Source organism: Pundamilia nyererei, unplaced genomic scaffold, assembly GCF_000239375.1.
Source record: "Pundamilia nyererei isolate P.nyererei 1_Seehausen unplaced genomic scaffold, PunNye1.0 scaffold00002, whole genome shotgun sequence".
Taxonomy (NCBI): Eukaryota; Metazoa; Chordata; class Actinopteri; order Cichliformes; family Cichlidae; genus Pundamilia; species Pundamilia nyererei.
The window spans coordinates 7,451,003-7,476,076 of record NW_005187403.1 but is presented as its reverse complement, the minus strand read 5'-3'; the positions used below and the strand labels follow the sequence as shown (position 1 = coordinate 7,476,076).

At 39.2% G+C, this 25,074-nt stretch overlaps 2 protein-coding genes across 4 annotated transcripts in view; both read right to left on the bottom strand.

Moving 5' to 3' along the window:
• Positions 1–639: 639 nt before the first annotated feature.
• lman1 (lectin, mannose-binding, 1) lies at positions 640–11,417 on the bottom strand. Its single transcript, XM_005720356.1, has 13 exons — positions 11,134–11,417; positions 9,965–10,119; positions 7,698–7,805; positions 7,310–7,371; positions 6,905–7,004; positions 6,649–6,772; positions 5,506–5,564; positions 5,170–5,302; positions 4,724–4,911; positions 4,360–4,436; positions 1,430–1,592; positions 1,219–1,343; positions 640–1,124 (listed from the first exon to the last, which is right to left on the bottom strand). The coding sequence occupies exons 1-13, from the start codon at positions 11,351–11,353 to the stop codon at positions 1,088–1,090; spliced, it is 1,551 nt and encodes a 516-aa protein (XP_005720413.1). The 5' UTR covers positions 11,354–11,417; the 3' UTR covers positions 640–1,087.
• A 5,382-nt stretch (positions 11,418–16,799) lies between these two features.
• ccbe1 (collagen and calcium binding EGF domains 1) overlaps positions 16,800–25,074 on the bottom strand; it is a 39,334-nt gene continuing 31,059 nt past the window's right edge. For 2 of the 3 annotated variants that reach the window (XM_005720354.1, XM_005720353.2), the window contains 6 exons: positions 23,941–24,050; positions 22,792–22,897; positions 21,939–22,078; positions 20,601–20,636; positions 18,487–18,522; positions 16,800–18,232 (listed from right to left, as the gene is read on the bottom strand). In XM_005720354.1, coding sequence (XP_005720411.1) covers positions 17,972–18,232; positions 18,487–18,522; positions 20,601–20,636; positions 21,939–22,078; positions 22,792–22,897; positions 23,941–24,050 — 689 coding nt within the window. In that variant the 3' untranslated portion in view covers positions 16,800–17,971. The remainder of the gene's footprint in view (positions 18,233–18,486; positions 18,523–20,600; positions 20,637–21,938; positions 22,079–22,791; positions 22,898–23,940; positions 24,051–25,074) is intronic. The other variant, XM_005720355.2, reaches the window with a different exon arrangement.

Here is a 25,074-nt window from a genome sequence, read left to right as displayed (position 1 = left end):
CCTGTTTCATTTTCTTAGTTGATAGGGGTTGCACCTGATGTGGTCTCTTGCTGCTATAGCGGATCTGCTTCAACGTGTTGTGCATTAAGAGATGCTCTTCTGCATACCTATGAAGGGTTCCGGCTGCTGGTGTCAAAGATGTTTTCTTCGCACACTTTGGGCCCCTTAGTCAATGTCATTTAAACACTATAATCTGAGTACTGTATTGTTGCAGACCATGTCCATCCTTTTATGACCACAGTGTACCTATCCCCTGATGAATACTTCCACGAGCACATGATACCATGTCACAAAGTACAGATCATCTTACATTAGTTTATTAAACATGAATGTGAGTTCACTCTACTAAAACGGCCTCTAGACCCCCGATCACAGTCCAATGGAGTCCAGTCGTGGATGTGCAGATGTCTGTTGAATGTTTTAAGCATCTTGTTAAATCTGACATTTAGAATTAAGGAAGTTCTGAAGGCAAATGAGGATTCAACCCAGTATTAGCATGGTTAACCTAATAAAGCGTCCAGGAAGTCTTTTGCAATAGGTGGGAAAATTGTGATAATGAGAAATTAACAGAAAACAAATTATTGAGCATAGACGCATCATGTATGAAGTGTGGAACAATAACCAGGCATGGTGCAGTTATTTGTTTACAGTCGTTTATGTAAATTGTTCAGGTAGAGGATATGTCAGATTCTGACATGTTTGACTCAACTGAAACAGATAAACAGTCCCAGAAATCCAATGTCTGGGTTTACATTATCAATAGTTCTGCCGTATTTTATACAAAATTGCACATTTCAAAACACAGGGAATGGGACTGTGGCAGATTTCTCTCTTTTTTTTAAAAAGAATCTAAGGATCTGACCAACCAGGAATACTGTAAGTAACATGTTACATCATGTTGGAAATCCAGAAGTGTTACACTGATCAAATTACAAATCGCAATGAATTAAAAAAAACATCTACAGCAAAACCAATTTTTCAAGTAAAATAACTTACACTGAAAATAATCAAACCCCATCAAAAAAAAAAAAGAAATGGAAATGGACATTCCCTCATGTATACACTTTGGCTTTATGAAAGTAGGTCATCAAAAGAACTTCTTAGCTGCTGCTTCTTGTTGACTTCTGCAAAAGAAAAGAAGAAAAGGATGCAAAAAAAATTAGAGGAGTGGTTAGATTTCCAGGCAGATGCAACCCAAATTACAACCTGATATCTTACTTGTACATGACGTAGCAGAAGAATAGGACTGACTGGACCACGACAAAGATTGCAAAATGAACAGTGGATAAGCAGGAAGGCATGGGAGGCAACTCGGGACACTTCAGGACCTTGTCAGCTGGATTCTAAACAACACAATGCAGATCAGCGAGTTCAGTCAACACTTTTTTGTTGTAAAACAGATCAGAAGAGTTCAGACTCCGATCCATACCTGAGCATTACGCTGAACCAGGTGCTCCACGTCCCTTTTGACGGTGTGCAGATGTTCCTTGATGTCGCTGAAATGTTGCATGGTCTCGTATGTCCCCATAGCGGCTTGATTACCCTGATTCTGGACAGAGCCAATCTGTCTCAGCGACTCGTGAAAGGAGCTTCTGCAGAGGGACAGAGACATCATGCTTACTGACTGGACATTAACATTAAAGAAGCCTCAAAAGGACTGAAATAAATCACTGCTGATTGAATTCATGTGGGGAAACATGCTGAACAGTAAACATGCTGTGAGGTGCTGCTTATTTAAAGTCATATAAATTGTCTAAAAATTAATCTTTTAATCCCTATTCACTGGAGGCTACATATTCTCAAACTTTGAAAAAACAGAAAATTGCCATCTGATAAAAGAGGTCATGATTGCTAAATTAATCCCTTATAAAAACATGTTCTTACAACAGATTACAAGTACAGAGGGATAAGAAATGGCTCAGAAACAGGGGGACACCACGTGGATTATGCATCTATGAGAGGGACGGCTAACATGCTGAAGACAAAATTAAAAAATTGTCTGAAAATGTAACAAAGCATCTGATAGCTGGTCCCCATTAATGTGGATGTGCGTGAAATTGAGAGCCTTTCTAACTGTAATTGATCACCCGTGGAAGCATTTTACCGTCTCAATCTTTAAATTGCTCATTTATATCTGGTAGAAACACTCTTCTATAACTCCTGTGCACCACTAACTGAACAGTCAGGGTCAAAAGAACATATGCTGACCAGTTCCGACTGGTTTATCCTGGTCACTTCATCATCTGTCTGGAAGATTTGTGTCAAGCTGCCATTCACCCTTGACTTATCAATGGAAATTAGTACAAATCATTTCTCACATTCACCCCGTCAGATAGCAGAATAAACCACTCTGAGGTGCTAGTGCTGAGGCCCACCAAGGACTGAATGTGAAATCTGTAAATCTGCATCTTCACTTTCAGATTAATCACTAAAGGAAGACTACATTGAATGCAAAGCATTCCCAGAAGAGAAGAAAGACTTTAAGCCAGGATCACATTTCTCAACAAAATGTAATTTCTAAAAGTTGATTACTTACAGGGAGGAAGCAACTAGTTTCCCCTCTATCATCTTAAACACGTCTAAGGCGATTATGAAGGGGAAAAAAGACAAATGAGCAGAATTCCACTAGTGTAAGCAAGACAGCCCTGAGGGAGATTGTGACAAGAAATCAAAAGGATGGGACACTGTATTTTGCTTGTATATGACAGATGTATTTAAAGACTACTAAGCTGATAAGGGCAGAACGGTGCTAAGAAGGGGCCTTTTCTTGCTCGGCCACATGGTCGAGGTCTGAAACAAGGACGACATACAAACAAAATCTAATTTGTTTCATGGACATTGGGGGGGGGGGGGGAATCTCCCTTGAGGAAGTAAGTGAGCATTTATTAAACCCTACGTCTAATCTTCGTCTACTCCAAGTGACCCATTTATGAGCAAAGAGCCCTCTATGTAGGTTTAGAGCGAGACTAAGTCCTATCATAAACTCTGTGTTTAAGACGGGTCAGGATAAACTGAGCACTTAATCTACAAAGTAATACAGATCAGTTGCTCACATTAGCACATTAGCAGAAGCTGCTGAAGCCTTTTGCCAGCAAACTTATTTACTGTGCCAATCAGCTTACTCCTGTGTAGCACCCTTAATATTCAATTATTACATCTTCCCACTCACTACAGGATTAAAAAAAAGAAGCAAAAAACAAAAACTGAGAGTGCTTGGGTAGATTTAGCAAACGAGTAACCAAGAGTCGAGTGCCACGGGAATTATGGGTCAACAATATGATAAAGAAAATCATGTATGCAGTCATCTGAGAATGAATGTCCTGTTGGATTTAGGGCATATAAACAGCTTGCTTTTTTGTGATACATGAGAGATTAATGTTACATAAACTACAATCTTTAATATCTTGTCATTCTGATTAAATCTTTATGCAGATGGTGTGTTAAAATTAACACAAGACAAATATGCATTAATAAAAATAAATAAATCCAGTTTCTTTGTTCGTGCAGCTCGATTTTAAAAACGCCCAGATTGAATCAAACTTGTCAATCAAGTTTTCCTGAAAGGAAAATAAATATTTGTGCTAAATGGCTGAGAAAAGAGTGAGTAAGACTACGTAGCTGTTTCATAAGTCAGTCATAACGACTCACTCATCAAGCAGCAGACATATTTAAAAATGCTGGCATGCCCACAATGACATAGTCCATAAAGAGCTTATGGTAAACAATACATAAGCAAAGATATGTTATTGACCTAATATAACATTGAACCCACACACCAAATCAGACTCACTTATTCTAAGTAGCAGAATCAATCATTCTCTGCGAAAAATGAAATCTTAGAGCTGGATATCAGTGTGCACTTTGTGCTGTAATTGTGGTATGACAGAATTCCTAATCAGCCACCTTTTGGGTTTCTCTGCTTCCTGATCAGCTGTCAAAAAGTCTGTCCAAACGACTGCAACACTATCCCGCTCATGCGGTATTTCTCTATCATGCAACGGATTCATTGCAAATGAGGTTTTTTTTATTAGGTAATTGGTATTAGGTATTTGGGCACTCTTGTCTCTGTGCCAAAACCCAGTTTACACTGGCGCAATGCATCAGTAAATCTGGGCCTAGAAATCGAGCGTTACCAACTGTGGAGGAAGCCGTTACAGCCGCTGGATTATCAGGACAGCAGACACCTGTGATGTCGCAGCCAGCCTCTCCTAAGATTAAATGTGATGTGATGGATTTAAGCGGCAGGATTTCCCTTGTTTTTCTGGAGTATCACGGATGTGTCTTTATGTTGTTTTTTTGAAAAAACAGCTATTTTTTAAGAATAACTGATTGTCAACAACAAACACTGTTGTTACTTACTTCAACTCGTTCAGGCTTTTGAGAACCTCCTGCTGCGTGGCTACGATGGAGCCCAGCTGCTGACCAGCAGAATCCAGCTAAGAGAGAAATGAAGCACAATGGTCTCAAAGTTCATACTGTTACAGCTGTCATATAAAGGGTTTCCTATGTTTTGATAAGTGCTCAGATGAAAAGTTTAATAAGGTAGGAGTTCATAGAAAGACAGTCCAAAGTCCCGACACACATTTTTAAAATGTAAAAAGAAACAAAAAAGAAAAGAAAGAAACATGCTTCTCCATTCGTAACAAAATCTAAAAATCTATCTTGCAGCTTTACAGCGAACACCTTTAGCTTGCGTAAGTTTGCTTCTTGATGACATGCCCACCTGTCCTGACTCAGTGTTTGCCCCCTTTTTGGCGACCTCATCCGTGATGACGGAGACGTATCGACGCTGTTCGTCCAGGATCATAGCGAGCTGCCGGTTGAGCTGTTTGATTTCCAGATGGATCCGGTTCTGGCCTTCAAACACCTGACGAATCTCCCGGTCATTCACACTCTCATACAAATCATCGACTGAAAAAAGAGACTGCAGATTAAAACCTACTTATAGAAAAGAAATTTGTAAACTTTTCATGTAGATTTACAAAAGTAATATTTGGACATATTTGTTTTGAATGTATTCTGATTCATATTTTTCAAATAATGTAACTTTTTTTTTTTAGGTAACACCTAACAGATTAATATAGAATATAAATAAAAACAAATGTGTATTTTTCATTCATTGTGTAATTTTACACAACTGTTTGGACCATCATGCTTCAGAAAACTAACTTGGTTCTCCTTGGACGTCCGGGTGCTCCTTCTGAAATTCCTCTTTCTTTTTATCGAGCTCTTGCTGGAAGTTCTGAAATTCCTCCTGGTACTTGTCCTTCTCTTCTTTAGGAATCTCAGATTCAACTGGGGGCTTCAATGGGAAAGACAAAAAACCCCTCTGTGAACTCAATAGAGGCTCTGCTTGGGTGTATAGTGCATATGCACACACACATGCACGTCCACACACACACACAGACAGACACACACACACACACAACTACAGAATGAGTAAAAGACACAACGGATTGGAAACGTATTAGGAGTTCTAGACAAAAAAAAAAAAAATGTAGTTACCGGTTGCTGGCCAGGCTCTGTGAGTCTGAATAGCAAGAAGGATAAAACATCGTGGTCATCTGACGGACAAAAGAAAATTTCAATGAGAAAAATCACAAACATCAGAAATAAAATTATTGAATTACCACACTTTAAGACTATATATATATTTAATATCTCAGAAACAACTGCAATAAGGTAATACTATCATGCTATATTAGTAATTAGCAATTACCAATAAGCAGTAAGTCAAATAGTGATACTAGGAACAAGGACTAAAGGTAGCACTAATAGGCAATAATGTTAAGATGGAAACAATTTAACTAGTCAAGACCAGACCAGCAAAACTAGTGACGTCATCATAAGACTGAGGTAATGTTTCAATAATGTTTTAACTACAGAAAATTACTAGACAGTACAAATGAAATATTTCTAGTGCTACTACTGCCACTGCTCATTAATACAAACATCTAATTAGCCAGTTAAATCGCAGCAAGAATTTAGATGTGTAGACATGGTCAAGAGGGCCTGTTTAAGTTCAAACAGAGCATCAGAATGAGGAAAAAAATGTGATTTTTGGCATGGTTGTCGGTCCCACGCAGTCTAATCTGAGTATTTCAGAATCTGCTGATCTGCTGGAATTTTCCAAAAAAAACATGTCTATGTTTTAATGGTCCGAACAAGAGAGAACATCTAGCGAGTTCCAGTTCCAAAAACTGGTGAAATGCCTTGTTAATGTCTGAGGTGAATAGCCAGACTGCTTCAAGTTGATAGGAAGATGACAGTTAACCATTTTTACAACCAAGAAATGCAGAAAAGCATCTCAGAATGCACAAGACATCAAACCTTGAAGCAGATGGGCTACAGCAGCAGAAGACCACACTGCTAAGAAAAGGACTGTACTCAAATGACCTCCACAGTCACTGTTTGGGAAATAGTGGAACAAAAGATTCAAACCGTTTCTGTGCAGCCAACAAATCTGCAGCTGTGGTGTGAAGCTATCACCTCATATGGATGGTTTTGAAGGTAAAAGGAGGAGCTAAGTCAATAAGAGGAAAAATATGCGGCTGATAAAATGCCTGTGAGCGTGGCTCAGTTTAGAAAGTGAGCTAAGAGCGACTACTGGGTTTTTTACCAGTCTTTTAACAGCAAATAGAATAATACCTGCTAAACCACCGGTAGCAGCTGAAATGCCAAAGAAACCGTCAGATGGAATGACCATGTTGTCCACCTTTGTGCAGAACTCGTAGTCCTCTTTGTCCGGAGTGAAACCGTTGTTGATCAAGACCTGAAGAGGAAAAACAGTAAAAACAAAAACACAGCTACATTTTTACTGTCTCAAAAGTGCCATTGTTTTCCTCTTACTTCACATTGTGAATATATACACACTTAATGCTAAAAGGTTCATGTTTTCTCCTACCGTCAGTGTCCTTTTGTAGTATGTTATTTTGGCTCTGACAGGGTAGGGTTTATTGCGGAAGTCTCGTAAACATGTACCGAGGGCCTGCGTGGAGCCATCGCTGTGTGAAAACAAACAAAAAACTATTACTTGCACCTCATAATTACGGTTAAACTTTGAGGAAAACACACTCACGTTTATTAGATAATAACATTCATGCCTGCGTATATACTTTATGGTACAGTAGGCACAGAATTTAAGATTTAAAAAAATGATTTAAAGCTTTCACTCGCCCAAGGGAGATTAGGAAGGAGAGAGGATTATTTACTTTCCAAGCAAATATAATCATATTTCCTAATCTTCTTTAAGTTGGTAAAATCGAGTTGGTGATGACATCAGAGGAAAGCGCAAGAAATGTTTACTTACTTTTGATGATCGTAAACAAGGTTGCCATTGTTTCCCACGACGAGAATAGCTGGGTTATTTTTCTGGAAAGATTCCCAGAAAACAAAGAAACAAATGAATCCTTTTTGTCATCTAAAGCACAGAAATAGATTTGATGTTTAGGTAATCTTATTTAACTAAGTAAAATTTAAATTTCACGTAAACAAAAAGCTCTGGGTTCTTAATTGCTAACATGATTCCTGACTGAGAAATCAAGCTGTTTGTTATAATATAGGCAGAAAGTCTCTCAACCGACTGCTCGCACCACACAATAACAGAAACAAATGTGAATAAAGCTATAGTGCTTTACACTTTACACTTATTACTCATCAAGGTTTTACCATTATTAAAAACTATAGCTGACACCAACCTTTCCGTCATTGTCAAAAGAATCAAAGAAGACTCCAATTCCGTTCCACTGATCAGCAGCTCCGTACACTGGACCCTCCAGGCCTTGTGTGCTGGTGAACCACACGGCCTGTCAGGCATAAAAAGAAGTCAGTAAATAAAAAAACAAAACAATAAATAGCTCATTTATGTGAAAGAACTTGTTTGGAATCCATGGGATTAGAGCTGAATAAAGAATATCTGATTTAATATTTAAAGGAAATTTGATATATGGGTGATTACATATATACAAACATACACATATATTTGTTTTCTATTGGAAAGCAATTTTTATTTTGATTGTTTGGCAATATTATTTTAAGACAGTGTGATCAGATCAGATCAGAGCCTTTTCTGCGTGCCCAGCTGAGTTGAGTGTCATACATTTATCTGTTCTCTTTTTGATTTCCTCTCTCCTTTTTCTATCTCTACACTGTCACTATCTAATAAAGATTAAAATGCCACTTACTGACTACACAGTGCACCATTTCTCTACTCCAATTTCTTGTTAACAACTGACCTAAACGGATACAGTGTAAGTTCATTTCATAAGCTATAGTGTCCTTGTCAGAACACTTTGTTCTCGGAGTGCTGGTTTACTTGCGGTTCCTAGAGTATTTAAAAATAGAAGGAAGCGCACTTATTTAAGATTAGCCTTAAAACCTCTCTGATAAAGCTTAAAGTTTGTGTCAGATGACGATATGGTGTAACAGGCCAAGGTTACTGGGTCTATTGTGATGCATTGTGTGTTTCTTCTTTATTCACCTCTTTTCACTCTTGATGTGTTTACACACAACTCTGTATTTACTCATTAGTCACTATTAATCTCTGATTGTTGGGGTTTTCTTTCAATCTTTCAATATAAAACATCTTGAGATTATTTGTGATTTGGTGCTATATACATGAAACAGCACCTAACTGAACTGCATGAAATACTGCTACATCATTGGCAATATAAAAATCTGCAATTTTACATATTTGTAGCATGCAATTGTGTATTTGGGTGAAGTGCTTCATTTAGGCTCCCCAGAGAAGTTTAACCTCTTACAAGGTTAAACTTGTTTTTATGTTTTAGTTTTTCTGTGAAGCACTTTGTGATTTTTGTCTTGAAAAATGCTATACAAATAAAATTTTACTTTTATTTTAAACTCGATGGAGTAAACTCAATATCTTTATGCTTCACATTACACTTGTTAGGCAGTGTTTGTCATACAACCCTATGGGTATGACACACCTGAAACAGGGTGTGTAGGTGAAACAGGTTTTAGAAGCAAGTTTCTTAATATCTACTATTAGATTATCCACAAAAGAAATATTGGCCTGTTGTACAGCAATGGGGAGATTTCTTCCATCCACACAGTCAATACTGGCTATGAGGGAAAAATTATTATTCCTCAACTAGTTATTGGATGTTGATGGTAGTTACAGGGAAAATGATTGCTAAAGTCCCAGTCACACAGCCCTATGGACTGGTCAGTGACCCCCTGGCAACCCTTGTTGCTAAGTGAAAATGTGTATTGCACAAGCAGTAAGATAAACCCTCATTGTGACTGCTTTGGTTGCTACCATATTGCTACAGTCTTTGTTTCAATGGAAGTTGCGGTCTTGTCTACAAACACTGCCCAGCTGCTCTCTGAGCAGTAGTGAAACTGTGAAAAGTGGAAATGGAGAAGGTTTGCCTTCAAAGTAAAAGATGTGCCTTTTGAAAAATGCTGGCTGCAGCACTGAGCCAAAACTTTATTTTGAAGGTGAACCTTTTTCATTTCTAATTTGCATTGGACCTTTTGACATTTTACTATCACTCAGCTAGAAGTTAGCAAGTAACTGAAGACAAACGTGAAAAACTACTTTTTTTGGTGCAGAAGATCTGCAACCAGTTTCCCGAGCAACAGCCATCCACCTCAAGGAGTTACCACCATACGTGGTTGTTAAATGTCCAATATAGAGGAGGGGGTTTAAGCTGAGCTGAGCCAGAAGCAGTGATAATCAGTGTGGGATCACTGAGAGTGTTTTTCCTCAGCCATTCATGTGACTGGTCAGCTAACAGCTAACAAACACACATTTTCTTATCATCTTTGAAAAAAATTGTTTCCTATTGGCTTTAGAAAGATTTCTCTTTATGTTTATGCTCATCATGAGGAAGAGACTGGCACAGGCTAGCTTGGAATATGCTGGAGTAGACGGTGGAAAATTAAGCTAGACCCTAGCAGCTGCACAATCAGCCCACACTGAGGTTTTTCCCCTTCTTACCAAACCGTCGGCTCCCATTCTTCCTCTTCCAGATACCCTGAATGTCACCTCGGCCTCCCAGTGCTCAAAGTTGACTTTGTTTTTCGTCCAAACAGAACCCCTCTGACTCCTGAGGGATGGCGTAATGCGCACCTGGTCTGCGCTAGGAATGGCATCTAGAACAGAGAGAGGACGCAAAGTGAGTTTACTTACTAATTTATCACAAACTTTGAGGAATCTGTGGAAAAGAACTCAGTGACACAATAAATGTTGTTTTTTCCCCCACTACTGCTGCAGAGGTGTATTACTGTTAATACACGTCAGCATTATCAAGTTGTACCTACTTGATAAGCTCTTTACTGCCTAGCACCTGATTTGTTTGTACGCTTTTTTCCCCTCTCCAAATGCTACACTGCTTCTACTTTGTACCAGGTCAATAAATAAATAAATGAATAAATATTTTTAGCAGTTTTATATCACAGGAAGTATGGCTTTGGAGCTCTTGTAAGACAAAATGAGCAAAGAAGAGCATCAGCTTGTGCTCTGGGAATGTGTAAAAGGTCATATTTAATATGCATTCAAATGTGACAGTAATCTTTGCAGCTGTTGGGGGACAACAGAAAAAAAGTTTATTCACAATATGCTGGGTGCTCTGTTTTCTCTCTCTTTGCTTCCTGTCAACCTCTACTCACACACTTAATGAAGCCACCAATAAACAGTTCACTGAGGAAATAACCTGCAGAATGCTAATGAAGGTGGTCTTCATGCAGTGTTATTTAGAGAGAATGCAGTGTAAGCTGGTGCAGCTTTCTTGTATCAGCAGGAATACTCACAGTGTGATGCAAGACTCCAAAGGCCTATTTTTGCAAGAGGAAAGTTCAACAATGAGGAGGCCTGTGTCTGCACACTCCCCAGCGCCAGTCAGGACTTCGAACTTAACTCTGACTTATTCAGCTCTGCACTGATTTGAATGAAAATGTGACTGGGAGTCGAGTGCTAAAATCAAAGCATTTCCTAGTGCACTTGTGAATGAACAAAACAAGCCGCTGTCGCCTCTGAACACCCCAGAGCCGAAACAAACCACAAACAGGACATGGCCTCAGCCGTGCTCGTGCCAGCTGGACAAACGGCTGTCGAAGAGATTTGACGAGCAGCGGTTCAGTGATGCTGACAGCTGGACACAAACTTACTTCCAGTGTGGATCCAGAAAGGGATACCGCCGTCACTCTGAGACAGGTGCGGCCCTTTGAAGCTGTATTTGTACTCAAACCGGCGGTGTGGAGCCTCCTCTGTCGTCGAAGCTCCCACGGCGATGTCGGCCACACTGCTGTGAAATATTAGCGTCGTGACAAAAGTTGTTATCAACAAACGAGCGCCGACAGCCGGGCTCTCCGTTATGGGCACCGCCATGTTTCTGTATCACTGCTGACGTAGCGCTGAGTCCGCGAGCATGACGGGATGCCTGTTGGGCCAACAGGGCGTTTTCTCATTGGACGATGTTTGGGTCCTATTTCGTTCCGCCCCTTCCTCTCAACACAACCAACAAAAGTAAACGACAACATGAATAATCAACGGCGAATATAATAATAATAATAATAATAATAAAAAAAAGCCAAATAATCAGACAACAAATAAATAAACGGAAAAAAAGTTACAATAAAGCTTCCAGGAACAGAGGCGGTATACCACAGCAGAAATTCAAATGGCCACATAGTGATAGGCTGGAATTGGCATGCTTTTTTAAAAGCTATTTTTGCCCCCATTTAAAAAAAAAAGAGCTGTAATGCAAATTCAATTTAAATTAGACAAAAATGGTGAAATAGCATTTACATGTCAAGGGTGGATTCACTCCGCCAACATGCTTTTGATTAGAATGCCTTTTCATGTGAGATATTTTGACATTTTACCATGCAGTATATTTGTAATAAATAAATAAATAAACAAAACACTGATTCAAGTCACAGAGGCCTATAAACCGACCAGCAACCGTTAGACAAAAATGTGCGTTCACTGGCTGTTTGGTAAGTTGTTGTTGGCAGTTGCTTTGAAATTCATTGCTACAATCTCATTCTGAAGGTCTAGGGAGTGGTCAGAGCTGGTAGCAAGTACCAGTTGCATCTGTTGCAAATAGTTTGCATGGAAGAAACCACAAACTGCCCAGGTGCCACTTTGGGAATGCACAGGCTTTTTATTTTTTCATTTTTATTTATTTATTTATTATTATTATTATTTTTATAGATTAATTCTACTAATGACAGCCCAGGACACTCTTGCAGAAGACTCTCCGAATCTCAAGACTCCGCCTTTCTTGTCAAAAAAGAGGGGTATTTCAATATAACTGATAACATTACTACTAAAGTACAACGTTAACTAAATCGGATCAGCTTATTTATTATTAATACTAACTGTAAGACTAGAAAACTTTATTCTTCTTACATGTTTGGATATTTCACTAAATAAACCTCTACTCACAAACACACAGGTACACACATAGAGAGGCAGAGTCCTGCTGTGTGTAACTGCTGCTGATTGCGGGCAAATAATAAAATCATGTTGCACTGTCTGACCGAACTTGACACAATCCACTAAATGTGGGAGACTTTGGGGCATAATAGCACATATTTACCCCAGGGCAGCATACTGGGTCAATGTGACCTTGATATGTGCAGTTGTCACTCCATTAGGTCTTGCAGGTGATTATATGAAGAGGATGAACATGATATAAACTATTAAAACATATACCGAGGCCTTGATTTACTTCAAAATTTTCCCCACTTTCCCCCAGTTGCCTCTATGGGTGCTGCACCACTACAAGGGCCCGTTTGGAGCCTTTTTCTTCCTGTGAGTGAGCCACTGAATTATTTGGCTACCTTTGCAAGCAACATGTGAAAAGTTGGTGAAGCAGATGAAAAAAATTCAGATGAGCTAAAGCTTTAATCGTGTTTTTGGAAACAAGGTTAATAGGAGATCAGCTCCTCGAGCAGGTGAAAGACATGAATATTGTTTTTCAACTCTGTGTCAACACAACAATAAAATCCATTATATGACAGGTATGCACAAGTGTTGCCAAACCAGATCTGTTTTGCATGTCTTTAAATAGCAGAAAACTGTCATGTGGCATGAGGCTGTGGAAAGAAAACTCTATTAGATTGATCTATTATCTACTATTAAATATACTATTAAAATACATCTGTAAAATGTTCTCCCAAACAAAACACACACGAAGGAGAATATATGAAATTGTGAAAATGTCTGGTGCAGGCTCTTACCACTCGTGACATCTTTCCAGTGGATTTGTAAGGGCAGAGAAAATAGAGACATCTGTCCTTTGTCTGAGGAAGTCCTCATTAGAGAGTTAAACCACACTCTTTGTGGGGAAATGCAGGATTTGAATAACAAAGGCGGTGCTAATAGATCCATTTAGAAGTGGACAATGGGAAACCTTGGATTGTTAATGGGTCAGTGAAACTGTGAATAGCCTATTGCATGAGTCAGAACAAATATTTGGCCAGCGAATTATACAATACTGTACTAAATATAATCCTGGAAATGACAGCGAGCCTCTGCCGTTGAGCCACATGAGGTTTGAGGTGGCACTTTTTTGAGGGGCATGTTCTATCCTTGTTTTGACCACTGGATGTCCTCCTATCATTCTGTGTGTTGTGGAACCAGTGGCCTTAACAGACAAAACAAATACCTGTTGTGTTGTGCATGGGGCCATTTGTTCTTGGGGGATCCGGGCATCTAAAGCATTAAGAGGAAAGGGAGAGTGGCTTGTCAACGCCTGGTGTGAACGATGGCTTAGTTAAATGAAGCCTGTTGCTTCATGGCGTTTATTCATACCGGAAAAGCACAAAGCAATCCATTATCACGTAGACTAAATATCCACTGAGGTGACAGCATGCTAAGGAAACGTCCCACCGGGCTCTTACTTTTACCACCATGATGCAAATCGCTTCTCTCCTTTGAGGACCAGGGCACTCACTGTTCTTATGATTTTAATTACGATCCAGTGAGCCTGATGCTGACCCGATGCACAAGAGACACAGAAGCTTTGCTTATCACGCCTAGCAGCTTTGAATGTTTTATGATCATTTAAGCCAATAATGCATAGATTTGATCTGCCGCTGTATTATTCGCAGGCTTGGCTCTGTGAGTACAGGCCACACACTCACCCCGGACAATGCAGAAAGGGGCTAAACCTTCATTTCAGATTGCTTTGACACAGTCCAGTGTGGTCTGGGCAGAAGAGAGGGCACTTATTGTCCACTAAGGACTTTGCCACATTCATTTGAGGAGCAGCCCTTTCTCATTATTAACAGACACACTAAACGATGGGGCCCAAACAATACAGAACAGATCCCTTTATGCAGACAAGTGCTCAACGTTTCAGCAGCCACTGTGTGCCCTCCACCACTCCCGCTCCCTTTTTAGATACCTGCACATGAGTGAAAGATGTGGAGGACACAAAAGATATCCTCAACTTTCCTTTTTCTCCCATTCTGTGAAACAGGCCCATTTTAAAGCCTTTATTTGTGCAAAGCCTCTCATTAACTCCGCTCATGCTGCCTCACTCGGTTTGCCATTGCTTAAGTACCGGGTGTTGTAAAAAAGCTACCAATTAGTCACTCATCAGCTCCAATTAGAGGAGACAAAGCCCGAGTAAAGATAACTCAATGAGAGGGAGAGGTGGAAGGGTGAGGGCTCTCAGTATGTGCATGTGTGATTGTGTGTGTTTTTTTGTGTCTACACGCATAAGTGTGTGTGTTTGCGTACATGTGTTGAAGCCCGGACCGGCACAACATCGTTTTTAATCAGTGGAGAACTTGTGGCCATTCAGTCTGACCCACCACGGCACAGGTCCATTCACTCTCCAGGCCCCTCAGCGGGCCCTTTTCTCAGGGCCAAGTGTTGTTGTGCTGGGAAGACAGGCCCCCCAGGAGTCCCAGAAAGAGAGCCATTCAATCCTCTCTACCTGTTTGCAGCACATAAAGCACTTAGACCCTGGCCGATCTCTCATCATTGTCTCCTTCACTCTCAATACTTCCTTAAACTTAGGCCTCAACAAGAGCAAGCCCTTTTATAGAGGGGGGAATAGGGGATGTATGTTAAGGGGGTGCCTTTCGCCTCATTAGAATTGAATTTGCACTGTCTTGTAATTACGCTGAAGGGCAACAATGTATTTTTTTTTTCTTCCATCATAATCTTTGCTGAATGGAAGATTTTTTGGGGCAGTTAATTTGCTGCCCACACTAATGCATTAATTAATGAATTGGGTAGCACTAATTTTCTTTATGCTGCTCCTCTCTGTTTGTTTCCTCCATCTGTTTCTAACAGTCCTGGGCAGCCGCTACTAATAAAATTACCTCATTAAGGCTTTTTAGCAACACAGTAACTCACTCATCCTTTTTGCTACTAAACATTTTCTTTGGGGTTTGTGTGTGTGTGTGTGTGTGTGCATGTTCCCATTTAGTGCTGCATATTTTTTGTGGACAGTTCTAAATAATGAAGGGGGCAAGCAGAGAGATATAATTGGGAACAAGGGGCCACTTCAGCAAATATTTGAAATCCCTTTAAAGGCCTGTCCTTGTACAGTGGTGATTAATTACTTCCAGAAGAGATATTTGAGAAATTTATTGCCAAGATTTCCCCGTGTTTTTGTCTCTTTCTATACGAGAGGAGCCCAGCTTGTTAAAAAGAATCGCCCAGCACTTCAATATCGGTCCCTCTTTAATCAAATGCAAATCATAACATACAGCGTTGTGGGAAAATGGGCTCATTGTGAAACAAATACACAACGTGTTAACAATGATGTAGTGTCTAATGAGGCTGGCATCCAAAATCCAAAACTTCCAACTATCTGAATGGATTTCGGTTTTGATGTTGTCAAAGAATGAACAAATCTGCGTTTGTCTTTTGGGAACGACATAAATGTTTCTAATAGAAAAGATAACGAATGTGAATATGATTTAAATGAGGGGAAAAAGTTCTTCCAGGAACAAAATGATCACTCTGACGCCTGCAGGTCAATCTTTGAGAGAGAGAAGAAAAGGTAATGTCACAGAGTCCCAAAATAAACAAGCATGTACACATTACCCATGCTGAGTGAGCATTCCCACAAAGCTTTATTCATCACGGTGTTTTGATTGTGTCTGTGTGGATCCCTGTGAACTACACGCCAAAGTCTAATGAGTTCAGTCAGCACTCTGTGCTGTGCATCATTTAATGGGCTGAACTCAAACAGTACACGCAGTACAGGACTGAGAAATTACTGCCATCTAATGGATTCATAAGGGTACTGAATGCTTGATGTACAAACACAACTAAGTAGTGTATTGTCCTTTTTTCTGGTTATTCTTTATTAAATAAGGAATGGATAATAATGTCATATAAAATCAGGTTAACCAGAGAGTGAGTGGCACCACATAATGGTAATATTAGGTGGTAATATGTAAGAGAATGCTATCAAAATCGTTCATAGTGTGTGGATGTGGCTGGGATTATTGTGGATAATGACAAAAACACCAAATACCATAAAATAAAACAAACAAACAAACAAACAAACAAACATGCACAGATGAGTCAAGTCAGGCGTTTCTTTTCTCTTTTTTTGTTTCCTATATGCCTGATCATCAGACAGAATTGATATTGAAATCCACAAAGATCAGGAAATAAAATTCTCGTTTTGGTGATTATTAGTCTCATGATGTTCATCAAGGATGAACAGTCTTTTATAAATTTTCTCCAGCCTTGAAAAATTGCCCTGTTTCTTTTTAAACATCAGACTGCTTTGGATCTCTTGCTTTGAGAAGGTCTCCCTCTGGTGGAGAAAAAAAACATTAGAAATTCAGTCAGCTGACATTCACACTGCCCTCTGAAAGTTGCCTGCTTGCAGAGAAGGCTTTACTTTGGTTGGTTTATTATTAGATCAGATATACAAGCGCAGTGGTTTTTATTCCGAGTTTTAAACGAGCCACTAATGAGCTGTAGGCACAGAAACTTTAGTCTGGTGTCCATGGCAGGAGATATAATTCAGTTTTAAGAAGTTTACTTTAAAATTATCAAGTTACAGGCTATGGTTAGGCACCAGAAGGCTGCTCTGGTGCCTAACGCAGCTCTCCAACTAACACCTCAGCGCGCAGCGTCACTGCGTATATCAAAGGAAGCTCTGATAACAAATATGCATCTGTTTTTTGTTTTTGTAAAAACTAGAAATAAATTATGAAAAAACAAAACTGTTCTCACCTTGGAGCTCTTACAGGTAGCAAAACATTACAAAACAAGAACCACTGTGAGAGCACAAACCTCCACTAAGACAGCTCACTCTCTGGGCAGTGTTCACTTTTAAGGGAATATTTGGTATGTATTCATTTCGTCTTCATCAGAACAAAGTTTTATGAGAATTCATTCAAAACTACACAGAAAAAATGGCACCTCCTTGACAGAGGTCAAAAACTGTAGGAACGCTGTATTAGATAAGGTGCGGTGTCATTTCAGCGACATTTGAAACTTACCGATAATCCACAGTTGCAGCTCTGATCACAGCTGCTACTACAGCAGTATTTCCAAAATTTCTTTGAATCATTACTTTTGGTAAAACAAAGTTTTAAAAATGACAATGGGTCATGCAATAGATGAGACTCAATGCACTAAGGTTAAAAAGTAAAATTCTATATTTTGCTGCTTTAATTCTTCCTGCAAGCACAAAAATGATGCAACACATGCCGATTGTTTACAGTTAAAGAGAAAAAAACCCTGTTTTTATGAGAGACTTCTTTAATGTCTCTCATAAAAGAAGGAACAGTAGGTTTCTGAAAATATGCAATAAAAAAGCATGCGTTGGCACAGTCTACTCATTTTTGTTAAAAAATAGATGAAATTTTGTATATCATACAAAAATAGACAATCTGTAATCAAACAGCATAAAATATGTTCTTTTTTTAAGAAGTTAAATAAGAAGGCAGATCATTTCAATATTCACACCAAAGACAATGTATTTTTTGTACTTTTTCATTCATTCCAGTTTGTTCACTCTGTTCTCTCTCGTGTTGGTTTCCTCTTCCTGTTCCTCTTCGGCCCTGCGCCTGTTCGAGGCGGCGCTTCCTTAGAGTCCTCACCCGAGCCCATATCTAAAGGGTCCTGGTTTTGTCTCCCGCTGTCAGGGACTGTGGGAAAGTCCTCCTCTAGAGAGTGCATAGGTCGACCGTACACCTTGCTCTGCAGGTCTGCGATGTCATTTCGGATGTCTGCCATCAGCAGAAGCAGGAAATCAAAGGATCCTGGAGGGCCCTGGGTTTGACCAAAGAGATACAGAAAAACTGATTTAGAAATTTAGATTTTTAGCTTATTTGTGGATATAAATATAATTATTACACAAGAGTTTATTGCATCAAGGCCACTGGATGCTTGGACATGATGATAATGAATACTTTCCATGAGATACCATTTAATTTCCCAGCCATGCTGTAGTTTAACTACACTTTTCTATTTGATAGTAACGAGTTACAGTAATGTGGCCTCGGTATAGATAGCCTTAGTCTTACTGGTGGTCCAACAGGCCCAGGAGCTCCTCTGTCCCCCTGAGGAAACAAAACAAATATTTAGCTAAGATGAATTACACTGAAGGAAAATGCATGAGAGGAATTCATGATATTCTGCTACGGGAACTTTCACAAACTGGAAAACTGAGTTCAGGATGAAAGTAAACACGATTGCTTCATGGATTAAAAAAGGAATAAATGGGAGCACATTATATCAAAGAAGCATGTACTGTGTTGTTATACTGTATATATTTGCTAAAAGAGCAATGCAGCTTTCATCAACTCCGTGTAAAGTTTGAAACATAAACTATCTAAATGTCACCCTAAAGCTCATGCTCAAAATGTGAGAATACAAAGTGTGGCTCTCCATAGAGTTTAGTGTAAAATCTTCTTTTCTAGCTTTAGATAACAAATACATTTCTAAGCAAAAAAGTAAAATTAGCCCCTTTAGTAAGCTGGATCCTTTACAGCTTGACTGTGAATTATCATGGCAGCCTGGTGATTTACAGTAGCACATACACATTAAGCTGACTACCCTGTTAGCCGTGCTCAGGGTCACAAGGGGGCTGGGAGTGTTTTGGCAGATGGTTTGGATTTGTTACTCTGAGAGACATATTACCATAACCCTCCAATCTATCCGCACAAACATCCCAGCTGCACTGAAAAGAACACCAAGGTACTGTGTCAATAAGGCAGATGCACCTAAGTCTTTCCATGCGTTCAATCTACAAGCCAAGCAAACAGAGTTACAAGGTCCAATTTAACATGAGAATCTCTGAAGCTTTCATACCTTGCTCTTGTAAGTGATTTATTTTTCTTTTAAACAAACACAACCACCCTGGTGTCCAATCACTGGCACTGTTAAGTCTCATAACGTTTCAAGGTTTCTGCATATTAGCTCCTTTAACTACTTCACCTGGCTGCTCTCAGTCTAAATTCATTCTGACATCCTGAAGGTTCAGGATCAAGTCCCCAGTGAAACTAAAAAAGAAAATCTTACCTCACTCACTCACTGCACCACCGACCTGCTGTACTTATCACAGGCTAGGGTCAAATCAAAGATAGAGAGAGAGCTCTGTTCTATTTTTAAAAAGCTTTTTCTTTGAGGCTAATCTTAGTAACAACTGCCTCAGTCACAAGTGATGTTCATACATTATTTTGCCATATAAAAACCATCATCATCTAAATGAGAGCGAACCACTGTTAAACTCAACTACAACACGGTGCAGCAAAGTGGCAGAGCAAGAGCTTCTGGTTATAGATATTGTAAAAAAGAGCAAGAGGCATATTGTTTAATGCAAAGATGTGAAAAATGCACAAAATAAATCTCACAGTAACTAGGATGAAATCTGCATTGTGCCCACTTAATCTCAGACTTAACCATCTGTCAGAGCCTTCTTTTTTTAACCCTTTGTCTTAGGCTTCACAAGAACGCAAAGCAGAGAAAAGCATTCCTGTTAGCCCTTTAAAATAACATCTCCAGCTGGCCAATCTGAATAAATCCAGGTGATTCCAAACAACCAAAACAGCCCAGCGGTATCTATAGTGTTCACATTGGTGGTCAATGACATTTCTGTGCTGAAGTCACGGGCTCAAGTCTGACTTGAGAAATTTCTTTCCAAGTGAGCAAAATCCTGACCCTCTCTGTAAGAATATGTAACGCATGTTTCAAGCATCGACCAAAGCTTGTGTTCATGTTGTACACAAAACTGTGAAAACTGCCTATAAACTTGTAGCAACTTGCAGTTAAGTAATCCCCTCATGTGCCCGCGCAGCACCCAGGTGAGGATTAACAAGTATTCTGGCACCTGCCTTGTGCTTTTCATCCTGAACAAATCTGGAGAGGGGGGGAAACAATTTAGCTATTGAGAAATTTACTTTGATTGATGTGATTTTGGCAAATCTATACAGCCGGTGCTTTCTGCACTCACCGCACTGACTTCTTTTTTAAAATAGGATGCAATATGTCAATGGTGATGACTCCTCCTGCTCCCTAAGGGATCAATGTGATGGGCAATTCTACTCTTGTCTATAGTAATTGCCTTGTAGAGGAAATTTATACTTTAAAATTCCCCAAAATGAAGATTTCTGGTTGACTAAATAGCATCTGAACTCACCTTTAGACCGTCTTTTCCTGGTGCTCCTGGAGGCCCCTGTTCAATACAAAAAGTAGTTCAGATATATTTGATTTTTAAACATATTTTAGTCACTTTTGTTTCAAACTCCAAAGGTATGAAATTATATTTACTGCTTTAAAGTATTGTTCTGTGGCGGCTTGTTGAATTCAGTATATTCCCAGAAACAGTTTACCCAAATACAAAACTACTTTATTATGCTCCATCAAGTGAGAGTACCCACGATTAACTCTGTTCCTGCCTCCAGGCCATTTCTGAGTAACTTCAAACTGACAACACAGAGTGCTTTGATCTCTTTCATGGGATAATAATCTTTGTATAGGGAGTAGCGCCAATATTCAGATCACTAAAAACCTTTTGAGTCACGCATTCATCACCTCTGAAATCCAGACATGAAGTCAAACACACATGGCCTGGTGACCAAACCAAACCTAACTGCACCTAGAGTTTAACCAGGTTGTTGTGCGATGAGAGGACAACATCCTTTCAGTAGGAGATCATCAGCATGTGTACTGATGAAATGTATAAATAAGATAAAAAAAAACGCATCCACGCTCAAACACAAAGCAACAGGTCATCTTCTAAAAAACACTGCTCTACAGCTCTTGTTTTGGCTTTAAGCAGCTTGTGATGTGATTGATGGTAGGTGATGATAGTCTGATTTATCAGTGAGAAGATTGCATAAATACAAGAGCTTTAAAAAAGTAGAAAATATGTCTTGATAGCCACATCCTGCACATTCTTGATTCCAGTCCCATACTTTAACATGTAGGGTTGACACTTGCAGGAAAGACTTGGCACGGCACAAAAACAGCAAGCCAAAGAAAGCAACCGAAGCTGTTGTCCTGCCATTTCCACGTGTTATCCTTATCCGCCTCGCAAGGGTCTTTAAAAGGGTGCATGACGGGATGTATTTTGTGTCTTTGTCAGGGGGGTTTCCTGTCAATGCAGTTACACTAAATTATCTGATAGTATAATAATTTAGTGAATCATTAAAATGAAAAAAGAGATTTTCAAGATTGTATTGCTTTTCATATTAAAACAGCCATTCTTCTATGTGTCACAAAGTAAAATTATAAGATAAAAATAATAATAAATAGAGGTAACTGGTGTAAGAGTGGTGCTATACATCAACTTATTCATAGGTCACAATCAGGACACAAACTTTCTGATTTTTATATTCTCCATTTGACATGAAGAATAAGACAAATTGGATATAAAATGCTGTGAGGCTGTTTGTTTCATCCAAGACGAACGTTAGTTTTTCTTGTTAAATTCTGCGTAAATTTTTAATTGTAAAACAGGGATTTAATAACTGACCACAGGTCCCCGAGGGCCTCGTTTGATGTGGTACAGGTCGGGTGTTGGTCCAATGGGTCCCATTAAGCCTCTGGGGCCAGGTGGTCCAGGGGGCCCCGTCTGTCCTGAAATTCCTGGAGGGCCTTCTGGTCCTGGATCTCCTGAAGTATTACACACTGATATGAGTGGGTAGGAAACAACTGAAGAGATTACACACACAGACACACACAGACACACACAGACTCTGCATAATAGATGCTTCTTAGCTGTACTAGAGAGATTTCAATGTTAAGATGATGCCAACAATGCCTATATTATATGAGGAAAACCTGCACTGTGTGCTAACATTGTTTAAAAGAGGGATGACCACAAAAACACCCTGAAGTTTGGATTTTAGCTTTGCAGAGGTTTACAATTTGAGGTTACCTATAGTTTGCAGTTAAATATGGTACAAATATTGATTCTCTATTAACAGGTCAAAATTAAAAGTTGTCCAATGCTTTGAATTGTGAAAACTATCAGTTCATTTATCCATCATATGTTATTGTTACTAGGGGTTGTTAAAGATAAGTGTCAGAAATGTGTCATAAATACCACCTGAAATACACACAAACACACACAGAGACACAAATATATATATATTACTCTAGTATTTTATTGATTATTATTGATTAATGCATTTTTACCATGCTGTAAAAAGTGCATTACCCCAGTGTGGGCTTAAACCTACTAATAGCATAGGTGCTGTCAGTAATATTTTCATGTAAGGTGTGCCTAAATGCATCTAGCCTATCAGTACTTCCAACATTTTGCTTAACGCCAGGACTTCTTCATAGAGGCTGGTGTTCTTGCGTAGAAACTGAGGCTGTCTTACCTGGGGGTCCAGGGGAACCTGGAGGCCCTGGTAAAGACATAGGTGATAGGAGTTTTTCACTCGTCATCTGCTCAGGGATGCCAGCACTGTTTGACAGCAAAGCCATCTTAGAGGAGTTACGAAAGAAAAAGAAGAAATGGTTGAATAACACTGTAAATGCCATGGAAAGTTAACTAAAAATTGCTGAATTAATTAAGCCCTTTTTTAAGCTGATTTGGAAGTTATAAGATAAGATAAGATAAGATAAGATAACCTTTATTAGTCCCACACGTGGGAAATTTGTTTTGTCACAGCAGGAAGTGGACAGTGTATATAAAACATACAAATATCTGACTGTACAATTATGCATTTAGTTTTAAAAACAGTTTTACATACAATGACTCATAAAAGCCTGCAATGTCAAACAGGAAAGGAAACTTTCACCCTGGAGGGCCAACATAAACTAAAATTAAGCTAAAATTTTATTCTCTGCCAAAGATTAAAGTTGATCATCTATCTGCACCACAGTATAAGCAGTAACCCAGCCAGATGGAAGGCCAGGCAACCCCTCTGCATTATTCAGCATGACCAGGAGCTTTCCTGCTCCTGTATACTAAGTAGCATCCTTGAGGAAAAAGTTATCTTTGATCTGAGTAGAACATCATGTGGAGCTGGTGACCCCTGGGGGTAATACCTTAAAGACCTCACCATGCTGCCAGGGCTGACAAATCAGAATTCATGCAAGACGCAGAAGCATCTGTCCATGCTGGCGCGCACACACACACACACACACACACACACACACACACACACACACACACACACACACACACACACACACACACACACACTGAAAGGTTGTGGTTCACCTGCTGATCAGTAAAAATTATACAAGACTTTAGCCTGTGACCTTGGGTACAGGTGTTCAAACTGAGGGTTCCTAACCTTTCCATGATATGAATAAATGAAATCTTTACTTACTTTTTTCTGAAACTTTAAAGAACATCTACATTTTTATGTTTATTTTATTAAACAAAAACAGTTTTTTGAGTTCCACAATGAAAACTACCATACTGCTGTCATGCACATGTGTAGCTCAGTTTGCAAGATTTGTGATATTTCTGTTGAGTTTGTGGGTGAAATGGACCAATCCAATGCGCACTTTTTTACCTTCTGTTTAAGCTGTAGGACAGACATCTTAATTTGGTAGAAATCATCACACGTGGCTGAGCAGGTTCCAGTATTCATGACATTATCAGACTTCTCAAAGAGATGTACTGCTGGGAAATGGGAAAATGTTTATGTTAACATAATGCTTTTCTTAGAAAACTGTCCGGAAAACAGACTTTACTGAAGAAGCTACATCTGGCTGCTCCCTTATTCAACAAGGATCACCACAGTGGGAAGCTCCACATTTTTGATTTGGCAGATATTTATGTTGGATTCTCTTCTTGACGTAGCCCCCAAAGGGAATTGTGTCTCTTCCTGGGACCGAACCACGTATCTTTCACTTGCTTGTCATAAAGTGTAAACCAAAAGCTATGCTTTGGGAAAGTTAACCTAAAGCGTATGATTCAGAGCTGTGTTAAATTGACCACATAAAGGGAAACCACAATTGTTATTACTGTCAGGTTACATTAAATCTGTCGCCAAAACAGTCTAATAATTTAAATAGTGTTGTTATGTTCAGCAGTGCTGCCTTCGTAACTGTTCGATGGGTTTCTGATAAGCTGTGTGAGCAGAGTGAGGGATGAGTGGCTTATGTTCTGAAGGCAAAAGCAGCAAAACAGTTATTTAGTCTTATAGTTCTGTTTGTGCTTTAGTCTTTTCAGAAACAGGTATTAAAACCTGAAATGAGGAAACTATTCATGGACCAGTTCTGACTTTATTCTGATCTGATTTGTACAACCGGATAGTGACTGCTTTCTTTGTGTGATGAATATAAGATTGAGCAGTTTTGTTCTTGCAAACACTCTCTTTTTTAATAACTGGGGAAAAGCAAATCCACTAGCGAAAAGGTACATTAACCATTGTGGGTGATTTACTGAACTAAAGTTGGCAGGGGGCTGTAAAAAATGAGTCAGTCGCTGGAAAGTGCAGAATTAAAATGAGTTCAGAGTTAACAATGTGATTTAATAACATATTGTTACAACTGAAAATAACTCTACATGTCTTTTTTTCTTACTTTCCTTTCCACTTTTTCAGCTTTTTGCTCGTTCGTCCAGATTAAAACGATAATATCTTTTTCTTTTTTTTGCCTGTCCCGTTTGGCTCTTTTGCCATCAGAATTATTGTCTAAAGGCC